General features: G+C 48.8%; 1 protein-coding gene across 11 annotated transcripts in view; it reads right to left on the reverse strand.

The window, feature by feature from the left end:
• IQSEC1 (IQ motif and Sec7 domain ArfGEF 1) overlaps positions 1-21226 on the reverse strand; it is a 300151-nt gene that overhangs the window by 115155 nt on the left and 163770 nt on the right. Inside the window, exon 1 of one of the 11 annotated variants that reach the window (XM_054281174.1) lies at positions 16749-16906. The exons of the other annotated variants lie outside the window; for them this stretch is intronic. Coding sequence (XP_054137149.1) covers positions 16749-16825 — 77 coding nt within the window. The 5' untranslated portion in view covers positions 16826-16906. Of the gene's footprint in view, positions 1-16748; positions 16907-21226 lie in introns of those variants that run through there. 11 annotated transcript variants of the gene reach the window in all.

Genomic DNA, 21226 nt, shown 5'->3' on the forward strand with positions numbered 1-21226 from the left:
CATTCCAGAGTCAGGGATTGGGGAGGACCCCTGGGGGTCATCCAGTCCCACCTCCCTGCCCCAGAGTATCTCCTGCAGTTATCTGAGCTGCCCTCAAACCCCCACATGGGAGTTCCAGGAGCCCCCAGTGCTGCACTGACAGTACCTGTTCAGGGCAGCCACCTCACCTCGAGGGTTCTGTGCCAAGAAACACTTAAATACCTGCAAAAATTGCAAACTGTGGTGCTTTACGCCAACCCTCAAGCAAGAATTAATCTGCAATCACCTGCTGCCTCTGCCAGCCCCTGCCTGTGCATTTTGAGCTTTTATCAATAATAATACAGAGTGCAAGGGAAAAAGAAGACACAGAAGTAAAAGTGGGAGCATTTTAATGAGTGCTCATAACAAAAAAAAAGGCAGGAGGAGCTGATGAAGTTCTGCCCCTCTGCTCTAAGAGGGCTGTAACCCATAGCCAGCTGAAGCTCACTGAACCTAAACCACAAAGCTCTCATTTACATGAACAATCAGATTGAAATAACTCAGCCGTGTAAGCACCCACCCACCCCGGCTGAACACAAGCAACATTTAAATGACTTTTTAAAAACAACAATTCCAAGCAGAACCCAGAAGTGTAATTCTGCCCTTGAACGAGCTGCTCCAGGTAGAGGAATTGATGCCACGGTGATTCCCTGCAGCTGCCTGTGCACAGACCAGGCACAGCAGGGCAGACACTCACCCAAATAATTTTCATTTTAGGATGCAAAATGTACAGTACACGCTCACACACCACCAACACAGCGTTCTGAGGACACCAAGGTGGTGGCACCCTGGCCATGATTTGTTCCTTTGGCACTGGGAGTGCATCAGGCAGTCCCCAGCAGTGTGGGGCTGCCAGGCTGAGCCCATCTCCCAGCAGAACAAAAACAAGGGGACAGCCACAGCCCCACCACACCCAAACAGGCACTAAAGCCTCCAGAAAACCCTCCCTGCTTGAGGATTAAAGCTCTGACATCAGTAACAATGACTTGCATTTGGCTTTGTCTTGTAGCTTCTCAAGTGCAGCCTTTTGCAGTTGACAAAGAAACCCACGTAGAAGCTGAATACAAAAATAGACAGGTTGTGGAGATAAATATGGATATAGCTGGGTTTGGGGTTCTGGCTTTTCTTTTTAATCTTATAAATGAATTTTTATTAATTCTCATTAGTGTTTAAACCATAAAATAGTTAAGGAAAATCACACTGGTAATGTCTGATCTTAATGAAAGGTGTCAACTCCAGTGCTCCCCACTGTAACAATACATAACAGATATTCTCCTTATCCAGGTGAGCTTCACAAACATTAACCCTGGAGGTGCCAGGAGGAACAGCTGAGGTGGGTGCTGGACTTGCCATTACAGGGGAAAACTGACAGGCACAAATGAAATATCTGATTATCTACCCCATTATCTCTGCTCACATGTCAGCTGCTGATGTTTGCCCATGAACTCCAGAGCAAACTGTGCCCAGCCCTGGCTCCCAGCCCACACTTTTGCACTGATCCCAGTGTTATTTAGAGCAGTCTGAGTGCTCAGAACATTTATGAACAACCCCTTGCCCAAGTTACACTAAATTTTATGTGCTCCAAGCTTCCAAATTTTATGAGTTCCATCCTGACCACCCCAGCTCCAGTAGCTGCCCTGAAGGCCACCAAAGCCCAAAGGGGACCTTTCACTTCTCAGGGTGTTGGTTTTCTTTGATGAAATCACTGCATTGTTCCATCAGTCTTCAGGAAAAAAAAAAAAAAGCCCAAGCAGACAACTAAAAATAAAGTATGACCAAACCAAAATGGAAAATGTTTGTAGCAGAAGGAAAATTATTAAAGAAACTCCCAGACAGCTCAGACTGAGGACTAATTCTTACTTTTTTCCAGATGTGTGGAGCACTAAGAAGTTACTATTGACTGTTTTCCTCCATTACTTGCACTAGAACTCGAAGATGCAAGCTGAAAACTATGTGTTACCCTGCTATAAACCCTGTAATTTATTCTCTGTGGGCTGGGATGTGCTGATTCAGATGGCTCCAGTCTCCAGCCACTAACCCCATGCTCAGAGCTGGCTGGCACAGGGACCTCAGCAGGGATGAGCCATTCCCCACGCAGGGTCTGCTCCAACACTTGTTCCTCTGCCTCAAAACTGCCAGGACCCTACAAACAACAGGGCCAACCTGAACATATGGACAAACAATTCCCTGATTGTGCCTTTGCCTGTCCCCCAGCCATGGGGGTCACTGAAGTGCAGCTGTAACAGAAATAAAAGGTGAAGGAACTTTCCCAGTCCTGCTCCCAGGCTTTGCCAGCTTCCTGGTTTTGGGGAAGTTTTCCCCCTGCAAGTATCACAAGTGGGGACTCCCAGAGGAGGAGAGCATGGCTTCTTAGTGCCACAGCCCCTCACTTCAGAGGCTTCAGAGGAGTGGAAGGGCAGGGTCACCCTTGACACAAACACTGGGACAGTGACAGGGCAGCATGGAGGGTGAGGAACTCTGCAGGGCTGTGGTGACAGGACAGCCACTGCCACCTCTGCGCTTCCTCAAGGGCTGGAACACACCCTGATCCCATCCCAGAAACGTGGGAGACAGAGCTCTGGGCAGGAATACTGAGCAGCCTGGTGCAGGCAGGGACTGCAGCCACCAAGGAGAGCCCAAATCCCAGTGTGGCATGAGCCACTGCTGGGCAGGGGAAGGGACAATCACCCTGCATCCCACCAGCGCCAGGACAGGAATGACAGCTCTCCCCTGGGGCACTGTCCTGGGGCTCAGGGATTACCCTGTTCTCTGCTGTAGGGCTGCCAAATCCTGCCCCTCTTGCCCAGAGCATCTGTGGCTGCCCTTGGATCCCTGGCAGTGTCCCAGACCAGGCTGGACAGGGCTTGGAGCACCCTGGGATGGTGGAAGGTGTCTCTGCCCACGGCAGGGGTGGCATGGATGAATTTTAAGGTCCCTTTCAATCCACACCATGGTGGGATTCTCCCCTGCTGTGCCTTGGGAAATAACCTGGCAGTAGTGAGGCTTCCCTGGCTCAGAGCAATGAGCTCTGCAAGGACACAAGTTCCACGTTTAGTGCAACAAGCTCAGCTTTGGCACAACAGCAGAGAAAAATGCCTTCATCTTTTTAACTTTTGCAACTGTGCTCTAGGAGCTGGCCAACAGCCCCCAGCAGCAGAAAAGGCACCATTATTTTTAGGCAGTGCAGTGTATTTTCACACTGTTCTCCCTAAGCTGATTCCAGCACCCGCAGGACTCCCCCAGGCCTGAGCCCTTTTCTATGCTCAGTGTTTGCTGTGCAGACAGCCATGGCCCCACAGGGCTGGGCACAGCCATGGCCCCACAGCCATGGTCCCACAGGGCTGGGCACAGCCAGGCCCCACAGCCATGGTTCCACAGGGCTGGGCACAGACAGGCCCCATAGCCATGGCTCCACAGGCTGGGCACAGACAGACCCCACAGGCTGAGCATAGCCAGGCCCCACAGACAGCCATGGCCCCACAGGGCTGGGCACAGCCAGGCCCCACAGACAGCCATGGCCCCACAGAGCTGGGCACAGCCATGGCCCCATAGCCATGGCCCCACAGAGCTGGGCACAGCCAGGCCCCACAGACAGCCATGGCCCCACAGAGCTGGGCACAGCCATGGCCCCATAGCCATGGTCCCACAGGGCTGGGCACAGCCATGGCCCCACAGCCATGGTCCCACAGGGCTGGGCACAGCCATGGCCCCACATCCATGGCCCCACAGGGCTGGGCTTGGACATGGTCAAGGCCCGCAGGCCTCACAGCCCAGAACAGGCAACAAAGGCTCAGTCAAATATGTTTTCCTAAAGCTGCTGCAGTCCAATGCAAATAAGATCAACCCTAAAGCCTCATTTTCCTTTTGGAGTGGGGCTGTTTTCTCAGGCAGGCACAAATGCCCTCATTCATCAGGGCTGCAGGACAAGTGGCCCAGTGTGTGCAGGCAGGGATGGTGCCCAGGGTGGGCAGGGAGGATCCCAGCAGGGCAGGGCAGCACCAAACTCCCTCTGCTGCTCCACAGCACTGCCAGGCTCACTGGAACCTCCAGCCAGGGCTGCACAGGCTCCAGAGCTTCCCAGTAAAGAGAGGAGACAGAGAGGGAAGGACTGGGATGGATGAGAACCTGAGCCCTAGGCTGGAGTCTCCCAAAACACATGAATAGTTCCAAGGTCTCTGAATTGTGTCACAAAAGCAGCTTAGGGTGGTAGAGAACTTTTTCCACAAAGGAAAACTCATTTTTTTAAATTCTCTTTAACTACTTGGTGTAGTTGCCAAAGAAAGATAGGATCTGTCAAAGCAACCAAAAACATTCATTGAAAATGCTCTTGTTACTCTGCATCTCACTGCCTGTGAGAGCCACCAACAGCTCTATAAATAAGCCCTGCTGTGAATAACTCAGCTAATATTCAACCCACCCTACACTGCACTAAGGTCACTGATGAAATAAAGAACTGGCTGTTTACAGGACATCACAGTTTGCATGTCAAACTTCAGGAAAATCACCACACCCAGGCCTCTGAGGAACTTTTAAAGTTTAGTTTTCCTCAGGGCTGAGGGGTTTGCACAGGACTTGTCTCAGGCAGTTCCAGCAGCACTGAGCCTGGGATTAACATCTGGGCTGCAAAGACTGCACTCATGCGCTTCTTTCAGGCTTTCCCTCTACTTCTGGTTCTAAACCCAGATCATAAATAAAATTATTTTTATCTTAATCGAATCCTCTCTTGGGGATTATTGCCAGTTTCTATTATATTGACTCTGCTGGGAACTAAGGGATTTCTTAGCTTTATTCTGGTACCCTGATGATAAAAAGCCTTCCACAGTCTCATTCCGAGTTGTAATGAGAGTCCATGCAGGAATTCAGGCTCTGTAAACTATTTCCTCAGCCCGGAATAATTATGCAGTGTGAAATGCAGTAATTACTTGGATTACACGACCTCTCCAGGGGACCTGGCATGGCCAAAGGTACCACTTAGCCCACACAGCTGTGTCCCCCCAAGAAACCAAGGCCTGGGACTGGGAACTATTTAGAAATATACAAAAAAAACGCCGTGAGGATGCACAATCATCAAGTGTCTCTCATTCCTGCCATGAGCTCTGCTGGAATCCTGGGCAGCTGCTCCTGGCAGGGAGCAGTGTCCAACACCCCGGGCTGTGCCCAGCCAGGCTCAGCACCCACAGCCCAGCCCCTCCTGCAGCCCCTGGCATTGCCCAGGTGGGCTCACAGACCACTCCAGCCTGGAGGCAACAGCCACTGAACCCAGGGGTTTATCCTGCCCTAAAAGCCACCTCCTTTACACCCCCCTTCCCTGCAAGTGATGCTTACAGAGTGCCAAGAACAGCTGCTCAACCTCTGGATTTGGGAGACAGAACAAACACATAATTATGACAAGCAAGCATTCAGGAGAGAAGCAGAATTTTTGAATTTTCACTTGCTAAAATAAAGTTTCTTTCATATTCCTATTTTCTCCTGCTTGCAAATGAGACAGAAAACTACATTTTCCTGGAAGATTTCTTTGTAACAACCATATAATTTTCTTTCTGCACGTTCAGTATAAGTCTGAGGAAGAAGAATTTACCTTAGCAGCCCTCACAAGCTGCTGAGAGTTAACTCTGCAGGGAGCAGAGCCCAGCAGCAGCACGGACAAGCCCCAACACACGCACCTCTCAGCCTCCCAAAGCAAAGTTTTACAAATGCCCCCGTACCTGATGGTCCTGACAGAAATGCAGTATTTCCACATCAGGTTCCACATGGCACTGCCATCCCCCTTCATGGCCTTGCCCGTGGTGTTTGCAGAGAGAGGATCCCAGAGCCCAGCACGGGCTCGGCAGCGCAGCAGAGCCAGCCCAGCTCAGGCAGCAGCCCAGCTCTGATTCACCAGCTCCAAGTGATTCCTCCGACCTCCACTCAAGTGAACTCCCAGGGAAGGCAGCTTTCCCATCTGAAGGCTCGGGTTACTCCTTTCTCCGTGATTTATAAGATTCGGTGTTTACATTATTCACAAGCCAGCAGAGATTATTAGAGGCTGTTCAGAAAGCTCCGTGTTACACTCACTGCTCTGAGCTGCCAAGTCAGAAAACTCTACCTAGGCAGCACCTGCAGAAAGTTATTCCCATTTATTCCACTTCAAAAAACCCCTCAGCCCAGTAACACTGCCCTAGAAAATCCCTTACGAGAGCTGTAAGTGCTAACCCAGGACATGCTCCATCAAATGCCTCGGGCTGGAGGAACCCTCAGCTGTTTGCAGAATTTTCTGTGTACTGTAATAAACTTTTTGGTGCCAAAAAAAGAGTAATGAGTCATTTTCCAAAGCTGGATTTGAAGGCATACGAAGAATGGCTTTCAGTGGTGAGTATCAGCTGTGACACTCAGCCTGGAAATGACAGCAACAGTAAAATGGCAAGATCTGATTAAGAAGAAACCCCACCAACAAAAACCCCTGAGAAAACCCAAGAAACCCCAAAATCAACCAAAAAACCACCCCAAAATAGATTATGTATGTGGAATCCTTTTGCTGTGTTGAATAAGTTCAAATACATAGCATTTATTGCCAAAAGTTTCAATGAATTGAAGCCCCAGCACACACTCACATGGCAAAAACTTTCAAAAACAGTATTGTTACTGTTGTTGTAGAGACCAGCCCTTTAAATCCTGCCCTGGCATCTCCAAGACCACCCTGCAAGTCAGAGCTGCTGCTCTGACAGATTAAAAGTTCCCTGAGCCTCTGCTCAGCCCACACTCCCTTCTCTGCCCAGGTCAACAGCACCATTATCAGGGGCCCTTCTGGACATCAGATACATGTTTATATTATAAAACTTAATTAAGCAAGAAACCAAGTTCATGCTGTTTCTTCACAGAGCAGAATCAATCCGTGATTAACTGTCTGTTTGCTGTTGCATAACTCCATTTTCTCTAAGGCCATTTTGCCCGGGGTCTCGTGACTGTTCCCACTCTTTGAAATACATTCTGCTTTGGGAGCTCCTGATAATTGCTCCTGGAGCAAGCTATTGATGGCTGGTCAGGAAAAGTCACACCAACTTCCACAGCACACTGTACATTTAAATCAGCTGCCTTAATGAAGGAAAATTACATTAGAAAACTTTTATACATCTGTTCCTAACATAATCACAGAAATACATTTCAATGCTGGAAAAAGCTATGTAAGTTCAGGCAGCCCAGTTGAACCCTGTCCCTTCCCTAACTTCAGAGATGAAGTGCCTACAGGAGAGATTTTCTGGTTTTTGTACCCTGTACACTTGCAAGATTTCATGTGCATAAATAAACCCATTATATAAAGAGAATAAAAGCAGTAGTTTCTTTCCTGTGCAGTACAGAGGTATCAAACAGCACCCTCAGCTGTGGCAGGTCCCTCCCTCCCTTTGAGCTCAATCCTGAGCCCTTGGTGTAATTGATGTATTTAGATTACACCCTCCTTGATTCCCCTGCAGTCCCAATATTTTGACAGCACCAACATCTGCAGGAATAGTGTTTTTATCTGTCTCTAAAGATAGATTCAGTGGAAGAGATCTACAAGAGAGCAGTGTTTTCATCACCTCCTTCAGCCACATTTCTAAATTTTATGCACAACCAGCAACCAAAGGAATTAAAACAACATGGGAACATCATGGGGCAGAGGTGAGATGCTGCAGGGGACCGGTTTTTGATTTGGTTTGGTTTTTAAATCATTGCTGCAGCACTTCCTGTGAAAACCAGACCATTAAATAGTGTAGAGAGTATTTTAGCTCCTGGGCTGAGCTTGTCCACTGATTTCCCAGAAGACTTGGACAAATCCAAGTAGCTTCTCCTCCAAACAAGCAGGAAATATTATTATTTTTGTAATTATTATTATTATGCAGGAAATACATATAATTTAATAGACACCCAGAAAATGCTGCACACTGTGCAAATCACACCATGAGCTAATATAAGTCATAGCTCAGTTCTGTGATTAGATCTCTGCTGTGAGAAAGTGCTATTTATTCTGCTGCAAATATGAAGAAAGGATTGGTGTGGGATGCTCCTTGGGATGATATTTGAGGGGAATATTCAAGCCCACAGCATCCTGCAGAGCCCAGGGAAGGCAGGGCCTGGCTGGATGTGCCAGCAGCACCAGGGAATAGCTGCTGATTGCTGTGAAGAACTGGAGATTAATAGAACCTGTTTCTGTCTCTCATTTTCTCTAAAAGCAGCTCCTCTGGGGTATCATCACCAAGGAGGTCCCAGGAGGGATGGCCAGGAGGAACTGGGCACTTGAGCTGTTTGTCAGTAGCCAGAACAATCCCACTGAGGAACAGAGGAGCTTTTCCAGGAGCAGTGGGACACTGAGGCCCTTTTGTCTGGGCTGTTTACTTCCCTCTCTTTTGTTCCATCACCGTGCCCCAAACAAGGCACACATTTGCATGCCAAGTGATTTCACTGTTTGGAAGCCTTGTTTGCCTTCCCTTCAGGACAACCAGGATGAGCCCCAGCACTGCAGGGGCCATGTCTGCCCTGGACATGGATTTTCCATTTTGTGCACCCATCACCACCTCTTGTCCCACTGCAGTGACACTGCCCCCCACACTCACACAGGCTGGGCTGTTTGGAGCTGCCTGCCTGGGCTGTTCCTCCCCTCTGGGTGTGGATAAGAACTTCATCACTTATCTCTTCCCCTTGCAATAAAACAGATTCCATTCGCAGCACATCACTGCACCCACCCGAGCTCAACTCCCTGCACAGATTTACTCACTTTCTGATTTTCTTTCTCCCTGAAAACTTTTTGCTCTGCCCTGCTTGCAAGAACCCACAGCAGCTCTCCCTGCCTGCAGCCCTGTGTGTCTGGACCCATGACAGTGCCCCATGGAACACGAGCTCTTGAGTCCTCCCAACCCGCAACAGGAAGGTGCAAGGAGAAGTTCTGCCTCCTTCCAAAATTTCTTCCCACTTCAGGACTGTTTCTGCCAAACCCAGCATCACTAGTGGCCACAATGGATGCCTTGAACCTGGTTGTTGCTGCCTGTAAATCAGGGAAAACATTTTGCATCTCTTCTAGGAGGAAATCTTGAATTCCAACAGCCACAACCACTGACTCAGAGATGATGCTGTGGCTTTTGGGAGCTGGAGGCAGCTGAAGGTGGGTCCCCTGAGCTGCAGGGTCAGCAGAAAGGCTCTGCCCAGCTGCTGGGGCTGCAGGGGAGCTGCTGATGCAGGAAGGTTTGCAGCAAGGCAGCCTGGAACACTAAGATAGACACACAGCTTTGGTTCTGCTGACTGCACACAGGAGCAGGGAGCTGCTGCAGGGCAGGAAAACAGTTGCAAGAATCAATATCACAGAAACACTGGGAAAAATTCACCAAGTTTGTCAAAGCCCTCAACTTGGCCACTGCCAAGCACATGCCACCCATTCTAGGGACAATAATAGGATTCTCCTAATTGTTTTGATTCCTAAGGGAACCCAGAGCAATGGAGAGCAGTTAGAAATCCCCAAAACCCCCAGTGCTGGGGGGTGGGGAGGGAAGGAAAGGCAGAATAGAATCACAGAATCATTTGGGTTGGAAAAGCCCTCAAAGACCATCGAGCCCAACCATTCCTCAGCCCTGCCAAGGCCACCACTGGTCCATGTCCCCAAGTGCCACATCCACAGATCTAAACCCCTCCACGGATGGGGGCTCCACCACTGCCCTGGCAGCCTGTTCCAACCCCTTCAGTGAAGAAATTTTTCCTGATATCCAACCTATAACCTCCCTGGCACAGCTTGAGGCCATTTCTGAGGAACGGGAGGTTTTTAATCTATTTTCTAATTTTCACACTGGAAACAAAGCTGCTGCAGGCAAAGATACCACAAGGGACATAAATCACTCCAAGTATTTAAAAATGCTGGAGCTGAGGTTCCTTTACAAGTTGGAGGTGGTGTGTTACTTTTAATGCTATTAATAGAAAGGCAGGGCTCAATTTGGAGTCTCACACTCCATCACTCTCCCCCCTCTGGAGATCCACTCCTGCTTGGCAGCAGGGCCTGCAGGAGGATAAGCAGAGCTTGGTGGGTACAAGCAGGGAGAGGAGCCCAGAGCAAAGCAGCAGTCAGGACAATGGATCTGGTTTGGATCTGGATAAAGCTGAGTGCCCTGGATGGCAGCATCCCCTCAGCCACAGTGTGTGAGGTGATCAGTGCTGCCCCTGTGCCCAGGCTCAGCCCAAGTGAGCTCAGCACAACATCCCTGGCACAGGGAACCTGCCCTGCTGCAGCCCTCAAGGGGGAGGAACACGATTTGCCTGGATTTTTGAAGCTTTACCACAATGAAATGGTCCCAAAGCAGGATTTGACAGCATTTCTGTCCTGATGTGTGTTACATTTGTAGGTCATCTGACAAAAGGAAAATGTGACTGCTGGAGCCAGCCTGGTTTGGGTTGTCAGTGCAGTCCCAGACCTATTTTTAACTTAGGTAGCACTCCCCTTATACAACAGCTATTACCAATTAAGGATTGCAAGGAGTCGTACAAATAGATGGAGTTTAATTTTTTCTCTGAAAAAGCATTCTGGCTTTTTGGACTACTTGGGGCATCTTTAACTCTTCAACCTGCAACAAGCCAACATTTTGACTTAGGAGGTTTTAGTAAAATATCTTCACCATTATTTTCTTCCCAGCCTTTGCTGCATTCTCTTCCATTGCCTTTGAAACCTCCTTTGCTGATTTTTCACAAACATTCCTAAGGAAATGCAAACCCTGGTGTTTCCTGGGAGCTGACAGCAGTGACATGCACATGCCAGTCCTGCTGGGGAACAAAGCCAGCCTGGACTTGGCATTTTGGTAAAGGGCATCTCCCCTCACCCCCAAAGGCTGGAGGGTTTGGGATCCTTGGCAGAGCCCCCCAGCACCCTCCAGGCTGCAGCTTCTGAGAGACTCCTGGGATGTCTCCAGGCCACCACCGGGCTCCCTGTGCTGTGACTCAGACTTGGACAACGATCAAAGGGAACTCAGAAAGCTTCCAATTCCCCTCTGCAGGGCACGGAGCCAGAGGCACAATTAAAATGTGACTGCTCCAGGGGCTGCCCAGCAGCTGCATCCAAATACAGGAGAGACTGGAGAGGGAAAGAAAAGCCTGGCAAACTCTGAGTGCTCCAGGGATCCAGCTAAAGAGCAGGAACCCCCAGCACAGGCACCCCAGTTCCAAAAAATCCCCACCAAGCTGTCTGTGGAAGGTTAAAATGTGTGCAAGAGTGAGGAAGGGAGAACCTGAGGGCTCACACATGGTTCCTGGGTGAGAGGGAAGGGGGTGGAGAGATGGAAAGTTTTAGGAAGCCTGGAGAATTGATGTCATGAGGACTGCAGAGAGGCAGGGGAAAGGTGGGAAAAGGTGGAGGAAGGGCAGGAAGGGAAAAGGCAGGAAGGGAAGGAAAGGCAGGCAGGGAAGGAAAGGCAGGAAGGGAAGGAAAGGCAGGAACGGGAAAGATGGGAAAAGGGAGGGGAAAAGGCAGGCACACACACAAGGAACTGCCAGGTCTGAAACCCAGTTCAACCCAGTTCCAGCACTGGTCCAGGGAGGCATCACAGCCCTTGTTGATGATTGGTGCAGAGTTTGGCTCAGCCGTGCACAAATTCCACAGCTCACCTCAGGGAAAGCAGAGGGGTACCAGGCACACCAGGAGTGTGGATTTCAGGCATGAGAGCAATGAACCCCTGCACAAAGACTCCTTCAGACACAGAGAACAATTAATGACATGGCAAGGAAGGCTTCCACCAGTTTAGCAGGTATTTGGTGTATTTTCATTGAAATTTCCCAAGTTAGAATCACTTCCCTGAGCACAGAGAAATCCTCTGATGGCTTTTAAGGCCTTTTTGCTACTTTGTGTGTTTATTTGAAGGTTTGCTCCTGATAATTTTTCTGCTGACTGTGGGAATACTGCAGTGTGTGCTGCTTGCAGGCTGTGCTTGCAGAGGGGGTGGATTTGGGAGGTGGGGGAAGCTCTCAGCTGCTCTGCAGCTGCAGCAGCCTGGCCAAAGGATCCTCTGGAGAGGGAGCTGCTCCAGGGGCACATGACTCAGCCCTGCTCTGGATGAAGTCACTGTCGAGTGAAAGCAAACTCTATTTGTTTCTACCAACATATATGGTGAACTCCAAATGCAAGTTCAAGGCAGAGCTCCAGTAATTCTCCCCACCCACTTTGCTTTTGTTTTGTTTGGAATGCTGCAAAGGAGCTCAGTTTAAGTGACAGCAAGGAGATGCACAGACTCACTGACATCACTGCCCAGCACTGGGCAAAAGCACTTCCCTGCCCTCATGAACCAGAACTTCAAGGATTTTTTCCCCTTACTCCTGTTCCTGAGGTCTGTAATTAGCATGCAGTCATCACCTCCAGGAATGTGGCATTATAGGATTGTATACAAGTTCTTCCCCCTTCATTAAATCTGTTTTTAAATAATGAATTTAATTATGTAGTGACCCATGGCCAGGGAGTTTTTTACACCTTTTTTTAATGCTGCCTTCCCCTTAGAGAGAGCAGCAGCATGCTCTGTGCCAGTCCCCCAATACATCTGAAACCACCTCACACAACCCCAGCGCAGAGTCCACGCTGGCAGCACCAGGAATGAGGAACAAAGCCTCTCAAAGCACATTCTTTGTAACAAAGAGTTAACCCAAAGGACAGCCCTGACACAGATCACTTCAAGCCCCGTGTGCTGCCTCTGGAACAGCATCTAAATTAAGGCTGGCAATTCCTTTCATGGCTTCAAATGCTACACATTTTTCTAGGATAAGAGAGTGGGAGAGAGGATGAGCACAGAGCTGCAGGTGCCCTGCGGAGTGAAATATCAGAGTGGCTTCAAGCAGCTTCTGACACTCAGATACTCTGATATTCCAGGGTGGCAGCAGTCAGCTGCTCCTAACAAGCCAATTGATGAAAGCATTTTCATTTTTAATCAACACTGAAACATCCTCATGGGAATGAATCATACACCAAAATACAGACCTATTTTGCCCAGAGATGGGCTCAAGCACATGAATCACCCTATCCTGAAGCAGGGTGCTGGAACTGTGAGTCCCAGCTGAAGGGTGGCAGAAACAATTCCAGCTAATCCCTGGCTTCAAAGAGGTAGCCACCTCTCCCTTTGCTTATTCCACTGGGGTGGCTCATTACAAATGGCCCTAATTGCTCTGGAAGGGACTCGTGCCTCCTTTAGAGAGACCAAACCCATGAAAGAAAAATTGAAAATGGCAGGAAATAATTTAAAAACAGTTTTGTTTGCCAAACAAGGCATTCCAATCAAACAGCCTTTACAAACTTGGCACTTGCTTTCTGTTTTTTGAAATCCTCCTGTTATAGCCAGAAGAGAGAAGACATTCTGGGAGGGAAAATCTGCAGATTACAGCTGCCCTCGGTGCCAGTCACACATTTCCTCACCTTCTGCTTGATCTTTAATGCAATGCTAATGGTAACAATTTCTAGCCTGGGCTATTACCCACCAGCTGGCAGTAGCACAGCACGGAGCTTTTCCCCCTGGCTAAGGAAAATCTTCACTTTCACTGCTAAACCTGGACTCACATGGCTTTATAATAATGCTGGAAGTAAAGCATGAGACGTTCATCCTGCCAAGCCCGCAGGAACCTGACAGTGATTTGTTCATCTTACACTTTAATCTGCCACAGAAACACATCTCAGCACCTCAGTGCTTGTATTCAGAAGGCACCAAAAGCAGCCCCCAAGTGAGGGGCTCTGACCAAAGTGCACTCAGTGTTACTGGCAACTGAAGAGCACTGAAATCTCATTTTCATGAATCACTGAATTACCAAACATTTCCTGGAGCAGGTTTCTACCCCAGTCCCCTGCGTTTGCTTTGTGCAATTTGCTGACACTTGGATAAATCAGTTTAGCTGCTGGTTTACAAACACATTACTGGAGGCACAGGCACTGTTACCTTGCAGTAACTTTGCTTTGTGAACATAAATGGGATGGGCAAAGTCCTGGTTTCTGCAGGTGCTGCCAAATTCAAGGAACAGACTGCAAGTGTGGTTGGTGAATTTCTCCCAGTTTCCCCCTCCCCTGGCTGTGCTGGGACAACAAACTCCAGAGAGGCTCTCTCTGTACACGTGGTGTCTGCCCTTACCTGGCATTTCTTTAGGAGTGCCACATGCCCAGCTTGCTATTTTGGAGCTGGATTTTTTACCCTGTATACATAAATAAACTTGAAAACCTGTCCTAGTTCTCCTTTCTCCCATCACCCAGGCTCAGTGTTTGCTTGCAGTGCCCCAGCTGGCACTGCAGCCACAGCCAGGGAGGGGGAAGGGATCATTTTCCTTGTCCTCCATCTCTCCCAGCCCACAAACCCCAGTGGGGCCACCACAAACCCCAACACACCCCACACAGAATTCTCTTCAAGCCCATGGATTTCATTTCCATGGAAGTGCACCCCAGAGCAAGATAAGATTTTACCAGAAATCAGAATTATCTAGGCCAGGCAGCAGACCCAGAATCACTGAATTCTGGCTGGAAAAGCCCTCAAAGACAATCGAGTCCAACCATTCCCTCAGCATTGCCCTGACCCGTGTCCCCAGGTGCCACATCCGTGTGTTTTCTGAACATTTCCAGCAATGGGGACTCCAGCACTGCCCTGTTCCAGTGCCTGACCACCTTTTCCATGAAGGAATTTTCCCAATATCCACCCTGAGGGTCCTCTGGCCCAGCCTGAGGCTGTTCCCTCTCTTCCTGTCCCTGTTCCCTGGCTGTCCCCTCCTGTCAGGAGCTGTGCAGAGCCACAAGGGCCCCCCTGAGCCTCCTTTTCCCCAGGCTGAGCCCCTTTCCCAACTCCCTCAGCCTCTCCTGGGGCTCCAAAACCCTTCCACAGCTCCATTCCCTTCTCTGGACATGAACCCACAAGAAAGCCCTGAATAATAAAAGCTGGAAAACACAGCTGGACATCCCACCATGGAGCAGCAAGTCACAGCTTCCAAAGCAACCAGGAACATTTTCCACAGCTGTGAGCAGTGACTGCAACTGAAAATCAGAGTCAGGCAGTGCACAGAAGGAAAGAGTATGGTCACTCCATGGAAATGTTACCCAAGTCCTGCTTTGGTTATCTGTTACCTCATTTTATACACAAAAATAGGAAATATATACACGGGGCACACACAAATCCTCCCCATTGCCCCTGGGCTCTTTTCCAAGAGCATTTAAAACAATTTACAATCACTAATAAAAAGTAATTGAAAGTTTTTTTCTTTTTTTTTTCAGATGAACTTCCTTGCATTTAAAGTTTGTTATTCTGCAACACCTGCTTTTCACACTTGTTTGTGCTTTAACCAACAAATTATTTTGTTTCAAACATGAGGAAGTTACAACTTTCCTTCAATTTTCTTTTCTTCTCAAAAAGATGAGAACAAAGTGCCTCTATGTGATGCTGAAGTGCTTAAGGCCTGGTTTAGTGCTGCCCATGCAGACAGAAGATTCAAGCCCATCCAGGCTGTGATGGCAAGTAAATTAATTCTCTGGAAGGAAATAAATGGGCAGCCCTTTGCAAGGGTTTCCATTAGGAGATGTAGAATAAGTCCCCAGTAAATTCATTTGCCACAAAGCTGGGATTTCGCCAGGAACCCAAGACAGAAAGCTCGAGTTCAGTATTTATTTGTGTCAAAACAGTCTGGCTCCATTTCTATTATTTTATATGCAAGGAAAACATCACAATGGGCTGGGACTAGGTTGGGAATTTTTTGGCTTGGCAGTGGAATCTGTGAAAAACTCCAAGGAGAGGAGAATAAAGCTATCTTTTGAAACTTCACAAGCCAATGGTCACAGATGAGGGTCCCATGTTGCTCAATGCAGAAAGTGCGGGGCACCCCCCAAACCTTGAAAAAGATTGGAACAGTTCCCTTTTCCAGCCTTCAGTCGCTGCATGAAAAATTCAACTGCAATTAGCATTTAGTACAAAGCACTTTCTGTAGGCTGACAATAGGTAGCCAGGGCAGAAAGTGTACGTAAGGAGAACGGAATCCTGGTTTAGAGAATCGCCCGGGTTTTGTTCACAGCCAAGGGATCCCCACTTTCCCCCCAGAAAATTCAAACCCATCCAATTCCCTCTGCTCAGCACCATAAATCAGGAGCAAGGAAAACGAAGTGTAGATTAAAAAGCATCAGGGTAAGTTCAGGGACATGTTAAATGGAATTGCTTATTTTGCTGTTCCATTAAATAGGCAAGCTCAATGCATCTGACACCCAGACCTATTCTTTAGGATCACCATTCACCATCAATCATTTAAGCTGGGTGTCAGACCTGTCTAAGTGAAGTGCCCACTGCTCTGAATGACTCTGATGTGCACTTTGTGCTGGGAGGGAGAGGAAAGATGAACTGTTATATTGCTAAATATCTCAGGGAAATAAAGGGTCTTCTCTGCGTTCCATAAATTCCCGTGACATTTCAATTAATCTGCCAGTGTCGTGTACAGTGTGGACACTCCAGCACGAGCCACTGTGCCTAAGGATAAAACAGCAGGGAGGAAAAAGTCCCGAGTCTTAGGTGATGTGACCTAAAGTAGAGGTTAAAACCAAACAGCACCCTCACCTTCACATCTGCATGCACAGCTGATAATTAAAGCAATAAAGAAAAAAAAAAAAAAGAAAGAAGCAGCTTTACAATCTTTGTCACAAGTTCTCATTAATTGCCTACCACTCCCTTCTCCCTTCTCCCAGGGAGCACAACGGGGAGGAAAAACCCTGGTGGCATCATGTGCTGAAGAGCATCGCAGAGTTAACGTTTTCTTACCTTTTATAGAAACCATGGAGAGGCTGGAGACATAAAAACTGCCAGTAATCCAAGCAGAAGGCCTTTAACTTCAGCATTTTCCAGCGCTCCCGCCGCCGCCACCGCGGTCTGCAGCGGGCTTTTAGCGACACAAGACTTTTTTGTCGGGGTTTGAATGAGTCAGGCGCGGTGTCCGTGCCCCATGGCGGGGCTGCGGCATCGCCCGAGCCGGGGCAGCGCCGGCGCCGCTCAGCACCTGCAGCCCCCGTGCCCCGCTCGTACAAAGCGCCGCCCGCACAAAGGACACCAGGGCATGGGCGCCCTGCGGTCCCGCTGGCCGCTGTCTCACCCACAGCCCCCGGTCCTACCGGGATCACTGGTGTTACACAGAAATCCCACTGCTGCTTGCGGCTGCTTTAGGCCGTTCTGAGAGCCCCCCCGGACTAAGAGCGTGGAGAAATCCCAGCTGCGGGCTTTGATGGAGCCTTGGAAAGCATCCTTAGAGCTCCCAGAACTTCGGAAAATGCAGGCAATTATCTCGATGGGCTGTGACACCAGTGCCCGGTACCCAGAGCAGAGCTGTGATCTCAGCACACGGGGCTGCAGGCGTTTGCCCTTTTCCCTGGTTTTCCCCTTCCCCCCCCCCCCCCCCCCCCGTTAATCAGCTCCTCCTGTACCAGCACATCAGCTCCATTGTCTGCGGCACCTCGGGAGCTGGGGGCTTCTCGTGAGGGGAGGGGAAAGGAGTGGAAGTAAAAGGAAAAAAGCAGAAGAAGAGAAAAAAAAAAAAGAAAAGAGAAAAAAAGGAAGAAGGCAGGCAGGAGCTCAGACCCTCCCGCTCGCACACCAGATTGTGCTTATCTGGTTCCCAACGCGCTTTGCCAGGGAGCGCAGGGGGAGGACGAACCAACCCCGAAGCGCGGGGCGGCAGCGGGACAGCCCCCGGGGCGCGGGCACGGACGGACGGACAGAAGGACAGACGGACAGACAGGCAGCCTGCCGGCGGGCACGGACAGCCCCTCCGGGAATCCCGGCCGAGCATCCCGGGGGATCCCGGCAGCCGCAGCCGCTCCGGAGCCGCCCCCGAGGCGCGGGCTGGGACTGCCCGGGCTGGGATGGCAGAGCAGCAGCGTTTGCTACCGAAACCCCTGCCGGGCAGATAAACGCGGGCTGCTTTTGTTCTGAGAAAACAGGAGCACAAATCTTTAACAATTTCTATATTTTACCATGGCCCAATTCTACCAACTCCCTCCCCTCCTCCTCCTTATTTCGTCTCTATCCCAACGTGAACTGCCACGGGTGAGAATCCTGGAATGGAATCACACAGGGCAGGGTTAGATTAGAGATTAGGTGGGGATTCCTCCTGTGAGGGTGGGCAGGCCCTGTTACAGGATTCCCAGAGCAGCTGTGGCTGCCTTTGGATCCCTGGAAGTGTCCAAGGCCAGGCTGGACAGGGCTTGGAGCCACCTGGAATAGTGGGAGGTGGCTTTAGGGGCTGGGCTTTAAGGTCCCTCCCAACTCACATCAGCCTGGGATTCTGTAAATCTCCTGGGATGGAAGAGACCCACCAGGATCATTGATCCAGCTCCTGGCCCTGCACAGACACCCCAGCAATCCCAGCCTGGGCACCCCTGGCAGTGTTCCTGCAGCTCTGGGGGCTGTGCCCATCCCCTGGGCAGCCTGGGCAGTGCCAGCACCCTCTGGGGCAGAGCCTTTACCTGAGATCCCCCCTAACCCTCCCCTGACAGAGCTCCAGCCCTTCCCTGGGTGCTGTCCCTGCTCAGAAACCAGATCTGTGCCCATCCCTCCCCTTCTCCAGGCTCACGGGATACTCTGAGTTAACAACAGCACAGAACTGCTCCATTGCAACACACAGGACTGGCACACAACAACTTCAACAGCAATTTATCTTAAAAAAAAAAAAATTAAATTGTTGCTGTTGTTAAATAAGAAGTGTCCTAAGGGAGACCAATGCTGGTGTGCAGTTTGCTCTAAGTTTACTCTTCCAGCAGCTACAATTTGGCTGTTTCTGATTCTGTTTCATTTCTGAAAATCCCTCACAGGAAACATTTTAGCGACAGCTTGCACTGCTGTCAAACAGGTACAGAGGGACTTGAGAGTTCAACAGTCACAACAACAAAACCAGAGGCAGAATCTGACAAAATGCTTCAAAACCACTCTGGCACTTGGACAAGTGTTTAAAACAAAACTAACAAACAACCAACCAAACAAAAAACCCAAACAAACCATAAAACACCCCCACAATCCCATCCCTAAAATGCCACAAGAATTTTAACACTGTTTCAAAAATATGCAGAGAAAACCAAAGCCCTAAGCCTCAACCTGAGGCTCTTTCCCATGTGGACCTATCTAGTTCCCCAAGTGCCTGGATAATAAGCTATATTTAGGGATCTATATAAGCTATATTTAGGGGTTCTGGTTTTCCTCATTGCCACTGTGCAGCTACAGAAGTGCCTTGAATCTTCTTAGAAAATTGCCTTGTGTAAGTTTAATTAAATGAAATTATAAATATGTGAGTAAGAACTGGCAGTTTCTGTAGTGCAGCAAAGAAATCAGGGGGTTATGCTTAAACAGGGTCACACTTTGTGTGGTATTTCCCTAAAAACACCTTATACAGGACATGGCAGGTGCTGGGAATGACCAGATCATGAGAAAAGCAACTTGGAGTGAAAAAATATGTTTGACTGGGGCCTTTCAAAAATATATTTTCTTGTGAAGATTGTCTTTCAAGTACCCCTTTCTGTCCTTTCCTTGTGCTGCCTGCACTTATTTGCTGGGATTTCTTTCAGAGCTGCACCAGAGCTGGTGAATCCTGAGCAAACACAACTGGTTATCTGTGAGAAGCAACATCCCCCAACAACACAAAACACTGCCCAAATCCAAGCCCATTTATCATCCTGGACTCATATTCCCCTGGGCTTCATTAGCTTGGCAATTTTCAAGTCACTGATGCCATCACGGTGAGGATATTTAGATTTTCTTATCAAAACTCTTTCATCCCAGCTTTTCATCCCCTGTTCTCCAGGGTGGTTTTATCTAAAGAGGAACTGAGGGAAGGCCCTGGAGACCCAGTGGCTGCTGGTGAGCCCCAAGCTCCTGGCACTGCCTCCTGCCCTGGGTTTGGTACTGACAAGATGGCAATGGGAAATCCTTTTTCTTTTGTTTTCACTAAAGAACAGCACAAGAAAAAAAAAAAGAAAAAAAAAGAAAGAAGAAAAGAAAATGAGTTTTCCCTGTTGTAACATTTTTGTGACTGGATTTTTTTTACATTCCAAGGAAAAAAGAAGGAAAAAAGAAAGGAAAAAAAAGGCTACATCCCACAATCAAGGGCAGCTATTCCCAGGATCAAGGGAAAGGGGAAAGCCAGCCCATGACAAGTAAGCTCAGGAGACGCCAGCCAAAGGCTCAACCCTGAAATGAGACTTTTCAGGAAACTTCCCCTTTGTCTGTTCAAAGCAATTTCTTTCTCAGCATCATATCCTTTCCAGAAAAAAAAAAAAATCCTATTTATCACCCTAATTATCTATTTCTAAGCAGTGGGCTGGAGCATAGGAGCCATGTACCCATGGATTTCCTGACAGCATCCAGCCCCGATTATCCCACCCTGCAGAGAAAATGCTAATGAGGACTTTTGCAAATGAAAAGCCCCACGCTCTCAACACGTTCTTCATTTTCACTTGTCTTCCAGAGGAAAACAACAAAGGAAATTAAGCTTCACCTCACGCTCAGCCGGGATGTAGAACTGGTTCTTTCAGAAAGGCATTTACCGAAACCTTTGACTTGGAATTCCCAGGCCTAAGGCAAGCAGGGATTTTTGGATGTGCTGCAGCTCCAGCACTGGAGCTGTAAGCAGTTTGCTGAGAATTTCTGCAGTCACTCAGAGTTCAGCCTCTGACAAGGCTTTCAAAAACAGCCCCTAAAAAAAGGGCCAAGTGGAAATCGAACGTTGCGCCACCTCCTTTTTTAGGGGTGGTTTTCTTGCCAACCCCTGGAGCTCTGAGGCTGAAGGAAAACAATCCTTGTTTTCTGAGGGATAAAATAACCCCAGCATGAAACCAGTGCCTGCTGGAAAAGTTGGGCAGACCAGGAAAATTGACTTGTCTGGTGACAACCTTTCACAAAGTACTACTATTGAACTGCTGTTATTTACTTAGTTCAACTTTTAGAGTGATATGCCAGGAACAATCCTGAAAAATATTTCACTTCCCCAGATAAACAGCATATCCCCCTATTTAGGTGGAGCACAGAAATTACAGTAGTTCAATTGTATTCCACAAGTCTTTCAAGGGTGAAATGCTCAACTGGTCACACACAAAAATTCATGGTAGCCACTTGTATGTGTTGTGGAGTTCAGGGATCTCACGGGACCCAGCCAGTGTGGATCCCATATTCATCCCTGATACCCTGCACACACCACAATAAAATGGAGGGAGTAGAGAGCAGGGCTACAAACCCAGGGTTTGGGATACCAAAGAGAT

This window comes from Melozone crissalis, unplaced genomic scaffold (assembly GCF_028551555.1).
Source record: "Melozone crissalis strain CALT ecotype California unplaced genomic scaffold, PUWL_Pcris_2 ptg000029l_1, whole genome shotgun sequence".
Taxonomy (NCBI): Eukaryota; Metazoa; Chordata; class Aves; order Passeriformes; family Passerellidae; genus Melozone; species Melozone crissalis.